The sequence below is a fragment of the Hemicordylus capensis genome, chromosome 4, assembly GCF_027244095.1.
Source record: "Hemicordylus capensis ecotype Gifberg chromosome 4, rHemCap1.1.pri, whole genome shotgun sequence".
Taxonomy (NCBI): domain Eukaryota; kingdom Metazoa; phylum Chordata; class Lepidosauria; order Squamata; family Cordylidae; genus Hemicordylus; species Hemicordylus capensis.
Window position 1 is genome coordinate 18123629 of NC_069660.1, and position 11269 is coordinate 18134897.

Genomic DNA, 11269 nt, shown 5'->3' on the forward strand with positions numbered 1-11269 from the left:
TCTTTTCCAGATTAAAGAGCCCCAGATGCTGTAGCTTTGCATCAGAAGGAAGGTGCTCCAGGCACCTGGCCCGCCTGATCATCTTGGCTGCACTCTTCACCACTCTCTAGGACCCACTGTTTCAAAAGGCGGCCTCATTTTGGACTACCGAGTTCTTAGCTGGTCCCCAGCACCAAAACAGATTTGTTAGGGATTGGGATACATTTTGGGGCAAGCAATGCCTGAACAAAAGGGACAAGCTGCACTTGAACCAAGATGGAACCAGACTGCTGGTGCTTAAAATCAAAAAGGTTGCAGTGCAGCTTTTAAAATGACACCTGGGGAATAGCCAACAGGCAGGGGAGTAGCTATAATTGAGCGAAAGGGTTCAAAAAACATGGGTCCCCAGCTCCTGAGGGCCCTGCAGCTCCATCCCTCCCTATTATTGTCATTATCTCCCTCACTCTGAGGGGCCTCCAGAGAAAGAGATGAACACAGGCCCCCTCTCCCCTAGCTACACCTCTGCCGACAGGAGCTGGGCAGAATCCGGTTCAGCAAATGCCATCCCTTAAGGTGCAAGGGTGTAAAAGATTCAGATAAAACAGAAGGGGACAGAGCAGAATCACATAAACAGGAGGCTGTGCTAGCTGGTCAAAGAGATCAAAGAGCCAAAAGAAAGATAGCATATACCAGGTAAGAGATTCAGCGTATAGGTGCTTACATGCCAATGCCAGAAGCCTCCAAAGCAAGATGGTAGAGCTGGAGCACTTGGTTGCTAACACAGAAATAGATATAGTGGGCATAACAGAAACATGGTGGAACAGTGAGACCCAGTGGCACAGAGTTATCCCTGGATATAAAAACTATAGAAAGGACAGGGAGGCGTGCCTTGGAGATGGGGTAGCACTGTATGTTAAAGAAGGGATAAAATCTAACATGGTAGAAAACCTAGGTGGACCGGAGTCCTTCACAGAAACCCTGTGGGTGACAATACAAAGCCTGAAAGGAAATGTGCTACTGGGGACATGCTATCGCCCTCCGGATCAAAACGCTGACAGTGACTAGGAGTTGCAGAAGGAAATCAGGAAGGCATCAAGGAGAGGCAGGGCAGTAATAATGGGTAACTTCAATTACCCACACATGGACTGGGTAAAATTCACAGTCAGGCAATGACAAAGAGGTCATATTTCTAGATCGCTGAATGATTGTGTCCTAGAACAGTTGGTCTTGGAACCAACCAGAGAGATGGCGACCTTGAACTTAATTCTGAGCAGAACCCAGGACCTAGTGTGTGATGTCAGTGTCATGGATCCCTTAGGGAATAGTGACCATAGTGCGATCAAATTCAGCATACATGCGGGGAGAGAATCATCAAGGAAGTCTAACACAGACATTCTGAATTTCAGAAGAGGAAACTTCTCCAAAATGAGGAGTATGGTGAAAAGAGAGCTAAAAGGGAAAATTAGGAGAGTCACTTCGCTCCAGAATGCATGGAGTTTACTCAAAACCACAATACTAGAAGCCTATTTAGAATGTATACCAAAAAGGAGGAAAGGTACCACTAAGTACCTTTCTTGAGATAACTGACCTCAGAACAGTAGTACATCTGCTGGGCACCTCCAGACTTGATTACTACTATGCGCTCTATGTAGGCTACCTTTGTATGTAGTCCAGAAATTGCAGTTGGTCCAGAATGTGGCAGCCAGGTTGGTCTGTCTCTGGGTCATCTCAGAGAGACTATATTACTCCTGTATTGAAAGAGCTACGTTGGCTGCTGATAAGTTTCTGGGCAAAATAAAAGGTGCTGATTATAACCTATAAAGCCCTAAACAGCTTGGGCCCTGGGTATATAAGAGAACAACTTCTTCACTATGAACCACATTTCACTTATTCATTATGAACCACACTGCCCATTGAGATCATTAGGAGAGGTTCTCCTGCAGTTGCCACTGGCTTGTCTGGTAGCTACTCAGGGACGGGCCGTCTCCATTACTGCCCCAAGGCTTTGGAACACACTTCCTGCTGAAATAAGAGCCTCCCATTTCTTAAAACTTTTTTAAAGGCAGTCAAGAAACATTTGTTCACCGAGGCTTTTAATTATATACTGTTTTAATTATGTTTTTAATAGTTTTAACTTTAAAATTTTTAAATTATCGTAATGGTTTAATCTATTTATTTGTTCTTATTGTTTTGTTGTAAACCACCCAGAGACTTGCATTCTGGGCAGTGTACAAATATGTTAATTTTTTTTTAAATCTATGAAGATGCCAGCATGGCTAACAGGTAAGGTCAAGCAAGGAATAAAGGAGAAGATTTCCATTTGAAATTGGAAGGCCTGCCCAAATAAAGAGAACAGAAAGGAACACAAACTCTGCAAAAGAAATGCAAGGTGACGATAAGGGAAGCAAAAAGAGAGTGTGAGGAACATTTAGCTAAAAGCATCAAGTGGAATAACAAAAACTTCTTTAAATACATCAGAAGCAGGAAACCTGCCAGGGAGGCAGTTGGACCATTAGACAATGAGGGAGTGAAAAGGATTATTAAGGAGGATATGGAGGTTGCAGAAAAGCTAAATGAGTTCTTTGCATCTGTCTTCACGGCAGAGGATACTGATTACTGAGCATATGCCTGTTCCTGAACCAGGCTTTTCGGGGATGGAAGATAAAGAATTGAGTCAGAGAGAAGTGACAAGAGTTGATGTTTTAAACCTGAAAAACTGAATACTATCAAATCACCAGGGCCATAAGGCATCCATCCAAGAGTCCTTCAAGAACTCATATGTGAAACATCCTTACAAAAATATATAACTTATCCCTATAATTAAGGTCTGTACCAGAGGACTGGAAAGTAGAAGTGTAACACTGATTTCCAAAAAGGGATCCAGAGGCAATCCGGGAAATAACAGGGTGGTTAGCTTTACCTCTGTTCCAAGCCAATTGATTGAAAGCATTCTCAAGTATAAAATTGAAGAGCACATAGAAGAACAGGCCCTACTGGGGGAGAACCAGCATGGCTTCTGCAAAGGTAAATCTTGCCTCACAAACCTTTTGGAGTTCTTTGAGAGTGTCAACAAGTGTGTGGATCATGGTGATCCAGTTGACATAGTCTACCTGGACTTCCAAAAAGCTTTCAACAAAGTTCCATCAAAGACACGAGAAAACTTAGCAGTCATAGGATAAGGGGACAAGTACACGTTTGGATTATTAACTGGTTGAAGGACAGGAAACAGAGGGTAGGCATAAATGGAGAGTTTTCACAATGGAGGGAAGTAAGAAGTAAGGTCCCCCAGGGATCTGTACTGGGACCGGTGCTTTTAATTTATTCATAAATGATCTAGAAGTAGGGGTAAGCAGTGAGGTGGCCAAATTTGCTGATGATACCAAACTCTTTAGGGAAGTGAAATCCAAAACGGATTGTGAGGAGCTTCAAAAGGATCTTTCCAAACTGGGTAAGAGGGCAACAAAATGGCAAATGCAACAAAATGGCAAATGCAAGTGTGGGCAAGTGTAAAGTGATGCACATTGGGACAAAAAAACCCAACTTCAAGTATACGCTGATGGGATCTGAGCTGTCAGTGACTAACCAGGAGAGGGATCTTGGGGTCGTGGTGGGCAGCTTGTTGAAACTGTTGACTCAATGTGTGGCAGCTGTGAAAAATACAAATTCCATGCTAGGGATCATTAGGAAGGGGACTGAAAATAAAACTAATATTCTAATGCCCTTATACAAAATTATGGTGTGGCCACACCTGGATTACTGCATACAATTCTGGTCACCACATCCAAAAAGAAGACATTGTCAAACTGGAAAAGGTGCAGAAGTGGGCAACCAAGGTGATCAAGGGCCTAGAGCACCTTTCTTATAAGGCAAGGCTGCAACACATGGGGCTATTAAGATTAGAAAAAGGACAACTGCGGGGAGACATGATAGAGGTCTATAAAATCATGCATGGTGTGGAGAAAGTGGATAGAAAGAAATTCTTCTCCCTCTCACATAACACTAGAACCAGGGCTCATCCCATGAAATTGATTGCCAGGAAATTTAGGACCAACAAACAGAAGTACTTTTCCACCCAAGGCGTAATCAACTTGTGAAATTCTCTGCCACAAGATTTGGTGACAGCCAACCACCTGGAAGGCTTTAATAGGGGTTTGGATAACTTCATGGAGGAGAGGTCTATCATTGGCTACTAGTTGGAGGACTGTGGGCCACCTCCAGCCTCAAAGGCAGGATGCTTCTGAGTACCAGTTGCAGGGGAGTAACAGCAGGAGAGAGGGCATGCCCTCTATTCCTCCCTGTAGGCTTCCAGCAGCATCTGGTGGGCCATTGTGTGAAACAGGATGCTGGACTAGATGGGCCCTGGGCCAGATCCAGCAGGGATGTTCTGATGTTCTTAGGAGGCTTCCTAGCCATTCCGGCAAATGTGTTTCTGGGCAGCCAGAGTTCAAATTATTCACCTGTAGCATATCTTTTCCACTTATCTGTCTCTAAATCTCATCGGGCCCTGACTTTAGCCTGCTGTAATGCTTTGCACACAGCAGTGCTGGAAGGAAGGTTTCATGGTATCCCCCAGGAAGTGTGCCCATGTGGTTTGGGAGAGATGGAAAGTACAGCCCTGTTATTTTACACTGCCAGTTTTATAATGATGCTAGATTTGAGCTTATTTGCCCTGAACTTGCCTTATACCCAGATTTGGACGAAAATTTATGTTTATCTCATCTTTTAGCTGAACAGAACATAGCCAGATTGTGGAAGGTTGCCAAATTTTGTTACATTGTGGGTAGTATACGTTTGGAGGTTATGAATACTCCTTAGTGGGATATTTTACCATTGTTAATTATAATCTTATTCCTTTATATTATTTATATTTGTTATATTTGTTATTTGTATTTTTTATGTTCTCTTTTCTGGTCAATGACTGTAATAAAATTGAACTTAGGAGGCTTCTGGATCAGAGAGGTTCCCAGGCAACCTCTTCCTTGGGCCACATCGCTCTAACTTGCCTTGGGTGCCCAAAGCGCAAGGGGTGGCAGAGGCGCCCAGTTGTTTGTAGGACAAGACTTTATAGGACAAGATTTGTTTTACTGAACCAACAAACTACCAAAGCATACAGTACGTTGCCAAAGCACAATTATATACAAAGTGGTTGTTTGTACATGAGATATCTTCAGAGATTTACACACAACACAAGGATTTGGAAACCCACAAAGTTATGAAGTGTATGCAGGTAGTACTGTAACTCGGGGGTGGGGGATTTCAAGGCACATCAGGTAATGGGGGGGGAGGGGAGGGGACGGTTTTACGTCCGGCGTCCATTTCCACAATTTGTCCCATTGCTGTTTAGAAGTAAGAGATACTACTCTTGTCTTTTTGCACATAACCATAGAAACTTTTCCAGAAGAGATTTACTGTCTCATCTGCGTGAATCTCTAGGGGCCAACGGGGTTTCCTTCAGCTCCCGCCCCGCCCGCCCTTTCCAGCCTTACCGCCAGCAGCAGCGCAGCGAGGGAGACCCGCCGTAGGCACCAGAACGCAGCAGCAGCCGGGAAGAAGAAGGCGCCCCGCGCCGCCGCCAGCATCGCTTCTTCGCGCTCCTCTCGCGGCTAAGGCGACGCTGCTGCTGCTGCTTCTCTCTTTGCCGAGACGGAGGGAGGAGCGCCCCAGGGTGGCGATCCTGCCCCTTCCCCACGCGGTGGTGACAGGAAGATGCTCCGCCTGAGTCCCGCCGGGATCCGCTCTGCTAGCAGAGTGCCGTAGCTGGCGTGCCCAGGAGACGAAAGAAGGGCAGCGCCGACGAGGACTTCTGTGCTCTCCATCCCGGGCCCCGTGGGGTAAACCTCATCCGCAGCGATTGTTGATCTGGCGTAGCCACACCCCTTCTCCTATTACCAGCCACGCTCCGCTATGCCACCTGCTCCCATTTATAACAGATATATAACAAGAGTACCTCTGAGCATGCACAGAATGCTTTGACCTCCCTCACCATTGCGCAACCCGCTACATATTATTCCACGAAATCTACATGTGAACATACCTGACTTTAAAATAAAGTGCTTTTTGGTTGCAGAAGCAGCATGAAGAGTAAAGATGTGCTTTCCTGTACATTCTGCACATTCCCTGGCTGTTTTTCTGATCTAGATCTCCTGTCTTCCACGCACAAGATGTTATACTGGAACTTCATCTCTGTTATCTGCATTAATAAACAAGGTCTTAGAGCCAGTAGGTTGAGTCAAAACCAAACCAAACCTTCTTTGAACATGGCTGATAGTGATGCTGTTAAAACAGCTATTACATTTTTTAATTAATTATTGGAGGGATATTTCTGTACCAAGACAAGCCAGAATTGCTAGCAATAACAGCCAATATCTGTATCAAGACAATTTATTGCATGATCCTCTACAATAGATGTATTGGTTGGTGCTCTTTTGAAAAACAATAGCCGTCTGGGTTTTGAGTGCTCAGACTTAGCAAAGATGCAACTTTTTATGTTGTGACTTGTTTATATTCAGCAGGGGGAGAGTAACTGGCCCTATCCAATCCCAGCAGAGAGAATGAGAGCGAGCACCCCCTACTGGAACAGATAATCATCTCAATCTTATTTCTTTCTATGTACAATCACTTTTGTGGACCTTTTTTGTTGAAAAATGATATAAAGATATTCACAATAAAAATATTATGATAAACCATTATTAAATCATGGTTTGGCATTACTAGCATGGTCCTGATGGTGCCTGATGTCAGACACAGGGGGCGAAAGTTAGCTATGCCCTCTGTGTCTGACATCAGATGCAGTGGGTGTAGTTCACGGGGGCCCCGTTTGTGAGCAAAATCAGTCAGCACCACATTCGCAGCACGGCCGGGAGTGTTTGTAAGCTAAACCATGGCCCCCCAAAACCGGCGTCCAATGTAGAGGGCGTGGCTGGGGTGTGAAGTGCGGCCCCTGAGGGGTGGCAGCCCGGGTTCTTTGAACCCATTTGCGCAATGGTGGCTCCGCCTCTGTTACCTGCAGTTTACTACTCACCACCCCCAATTACATTGGTATACAGTTTTCTCTTTGCTTCTCAGCTGGTGTGCAGGGAGATTAAAAGAAGTGCAGTAGGTGCATAGACTGCTCTATCCAGTCTCACCTTTTGTGCCACGTTTTTAAACCAACCCACATGTCAGCTGAGAAGCGGGGAGAGTGGCTATTTAAGCTTTATACCTCCCTGTACTTCTCAGCTGACACACAGGGAGGTTTAAAGCTGAAATAGCCCTTCTCCCCGCACAGGCTGCTCCATCCGCTCTTGCTGTGAGGATGAATTGTTTAGCTAAGGAACCTAACCACAATTCTTGGGTTAGGTCACACATTCCAGTATTGCAGAAGAGGTGCAGAAGAGGGCAACCAAGATGATCGGGGGCCTGGAGCTCCTTCCTTATGAGGTGGGCTACAACACCTGGGGCTTTTTTAGTCTGGAAAAGAGGCAACTACAGGAAGACATGGTAGAGGTGCATAAAATTATGCATGGAGTAGAGAGTGTGGACAGAGAGACATTTTTATTCCTCTCGCATAGCACTAGAAACAGGTGTCATCCCATGAAACTGATTGCTAAGAAATTTAGGACCAAAAAAAGGAAGGATTTCTTCACAGAATGCTTAGTTAACCTATGGAATTCTCTGCCACAAGATGTGGTGACAGCCAACAACCTGGATGGCGTTAAGTGGGGTTTAGATAAATTCATGGAGGACTAGTCTATCAATGGCTACGTGTGAGGGCTATAGTCCACCTCTAGCCTAAGAGATAAGATACCTCTAAATACCTGTTGCAGGGGAGTAACAGCAGGAGAAAGGGCATGCTCTCACCTCTTTCCTGTGGGCTTCCCAGAGGCATTTGGTGGGCCACTCTGTGAAACAGGATGCTGGACTAGATAGGCCTTGGGCCTGATCCAGCAGAGCTGTTCTTATGCAGATGATATAGATATAGAAATAGATATATAGATATAGATGAGCATGTACAAGCATGTGTGTGTGAAAGTGCCTCAGCCTGTATGTGTGCAGAGTGTGTGATATTATTTGCATGGGACTGAGAGAAAGGTTGTGCAGATAGTATTTTGGTTTTTCACCATATCTTTACACTTCTTGTGCAGCAAAGACATGGGTGGGAGGAGGAGGAGAAAGTGGGGGGCAGGAGGCAATCTTCACTCCAACCTTGCCACGTATACTGAGCCATATACTGAGCTGCTGTATACAGAGTCAGGGCATTGGTCCATCTATCTCAGTATGGTCTACACAGACTGGCAGCGGCTTCTCCAAGGTTGCAGGCAGGAATCTCTCTCAGCCCTATTTTGGAGATGCCAGGGAGGGTACTTGGAACCTAGATGCTCTTCCCAGAGCAGTTCGATCCCCTAAGGGGAATATCTTACAGTGCTCACATGTAATCTCCCATTCATATATAACCAGGTTGGACCCTGCTTAGCTAAGGGGACAAGTCATGCTTGCTACCACAAGACCAGCTCTCCTCTCAATTCCGAAGCAAAGCAAGGTATAAGAATTTAGACTAAACATTTGATGTGAGGGGAATATATCTTCACTCCAACCTTGCTGCACCCCTGGCTGAAACAATCGTGGGACTGAGTTAGTGGAACATTTCAGAAGAACTGGTGCTTCTCCTTATGCCCCACTGCTTTGTTACTGAGGATGTCAGCCACAGGAAATAGTTCCTAGAGAAGGCAAGTACCTCTTCCATTAAGTTTACCTTTCCCTGCAGTGGTGTTGCAATGACAGGCTACATCTTCTGGATCTTCAGTTTTTCCTTCCATGCTCATATCTCCATCCCCAGATGCCTGGGATAATGTTTGGATCTAGTGACCTACAACTTGGATGGGACTTCTGCCCTTTGAGGGATCCCTCCACACAAACTTGCCTTCATGTTGATATCATCCTCTGCGGTTCTACTCTGTGTTTCCCCACCTTTAGGTTAGGTAGCTGGTTTTTGGAGGATTTTATCTTCCAAGACTTTCTCAGTTGGGATGTCTTGCTTATGGAACATTTTCCCCTAAGGAGATTGCCAATCCTTTGGGCAGAAGAGGGGGAAAATACTTTTCATTTAGGTAAGCTCCCTCATTTCTGCTGGAGTTAACTATATTTAATTGCTCTGATGTTCCTAACTGTCTTATTTCAGGGTTGTTGTTTTGTAAAGACGTAAAAAAATTCAGGGTTTAAAAAATGTTTAAAAAGAGAAATATGTTTGAAGTGCATGTTTTAATTATTGCTTAGGTTCATTTGTAAGCCCCTCTGAGGATGCAAACATTGAAGAGTGGAGGTCTGAATAACAAACATAGGAAGCTGCCATATACCAAGTCAGACCATTGGTCCATCTAGCTCTGCATTGTCTACACAGACTGGCAGCAGCTTCTCCAAGGTTAGAGGCAGGAGTCTTTCTTAGCCCTATCTTGGAGACGCCAGGAAGGGAATTTGGAACCTAGATGCTCTTCCCAGAGCGGTTCCATCCCTTAAGGGAATATCTTACAGTGCTCACATGTAGTCTCCCATTCATAGGTAACCAGGGTGGACCCTGCTTAGCTAAGGGGACAAGTCATGTTTGCTACCGTCTCCCCTTGCAATTCTGAAGACCAGCTCTCCTCCCAGTTCTGAAGCAAAGCAAGATATAAGAATTTAGACTAGAGTTTTTTTTTTTTTTTAAATATCCCACTCTTCCTCCAAGGAAGCCAGCACGGTGTACTACATACTTAAGTTTCTCCTCACAACTACCCTGTGAAGTTGGTTAGGTTGAGAGAGAAGTGACTGGCCCAGAGTCACCCAGCAAGTCTCATGGCTGAATGGGGATTTGAACTCAGGTCTCCCTGGTCCTAGTCCAGCACTGTAACCACTACACCACACTGGCTCCTTTTCATGTGTGGGGAATATTTTTCCTTATGTGTGACCCTGGCAGGCTAGAGAAATCTTAGGATCTTCTTCTCTATGTGACTGAAGAGCAATCTGCCCAGAAGTTTGGTGGAGGGAGTGGGACCCACCCTGAATGTCAAGATTTCTTTTTGACATATACTTTATGACTGAGCCAAAACACCTTCAGTTTTGCCCCAGGCCTCAGAGACCTACTTCTGCTTCTGCCAGTCCAGTTTCTAAGTCTGCCCTCCTCCCCCCGCCAGTTGTTGTCAAAGATAAGTTAATACTCTCAATTTCAGCCAAACTAGTCAAAAATGCTTATCTTGACTTGTAAGAGCACATTATGTAGAGATCAGTGTTGGCTAATGTTTCTTACGGAGAAAATCAATAGTGTCTTAAGCTCAGCCTGTACAATTGCTGTGGTCTTGAGATGGTGGAAGCAAGTGACGAGCTTCGTATTTAATCTGAGGACATCATATTGGCCCAGTTCACACGTAAATCCAAACTGGAGTTAAATGGGGCACAGGTTGGAATTCCAGTACGTCCAAATGTGTGAAACCGCAGTTTTGTGGCAAAAGCAACCTCTGGTTTGCCTTGCCAAACTCCAAATCTAACCTTCGGTTTGCACAAACATCCACTGCCGAGACCAACTCTGGACACTACCATAACCTCGGTTTCACACCCATTTTCAAACCACAATCATAGAGGTGGCAGCGCAGACCAACCCAGGGACATGGCTGCTCTATGCCAGCAGTTGCTTGCTGACCACCTGTTGGGGAACCAGCCCCACCCCTCCCGTCTCCTATCCAGCTATGGAGTTGCCCGGCAACAGGGATGCCACGATGCCCCATTGCAGCTTTGTCATCCTCTCAATGGGCATTCCCTATTCCAACTCTGTGCCTTACTCCCCTCCATCGGGAAAGCAGGAGGGAATTGGGAGGGGATGACAGGAAGGGCACCAAGTGCTTTTCTCCCTGAGAAGGAAGCACCAGTGATGTATGTTCACAAGCACAAACACCCCAGGGGTCTACCTAAGCAGGGAACCCCGTCACAGCACTGGGAGGGGAACGTTTGGCATGCACGGGGGTTCCCGAGGTCGGGTTCAAAAGGCAGGCCCAAGCAGGGATCCTGGAGTGGTCAAGCTCGATTTTTCCTCCACAGAAAGGTAGGGGAAGGGGGACCCAGCCCCTTCCCCTGGGGGGTTATCAGTCCCTAGGCTTACTCATGAGAAGGACCATCTGTGAGGAGTGGGGGGGGGAGCTCTCTGAGGTGCTCATGTGGCATTCTGCAATCCTTCCCATCTTTGATCACTAATATCAAATTTACTAGGTGGCATTTGAGTGCTTGCCACCTATTATCCCTCAGACTGCTTCTTTCATGAGAGTGCCAGGCCATCAGGGCTTGGTAA

The 11269-nt window shown here is 45.7% G+C and overlaps 1 protein-coding gene across 1 annotated transcript in view; it reads right to left on the bottom strand.

Moving 5' to 3' along the window:
- The window catches only part of CDH26 (cadherin 26), a 37722-nt gene extending 32053 nt beyond the window's left edge, over positions 1 to 5669 (bottom strand). Inside the window, exon 1 of the mRNA XM_053249375.1 lies at positions 5466 to 5669. Within this exon, the coding sequence (XP_053105350.1) occupies positions 5466 to 5558 (93 nt within the window). The 5' untranslated portion in view covers positions 5559 to 5669. The remainder of the gene's footprint in view (positions 1 to 5465) is intronic.
- Between the last annotated feature and the right edge of the window lie 5600 nt (positions 5670 to 11269).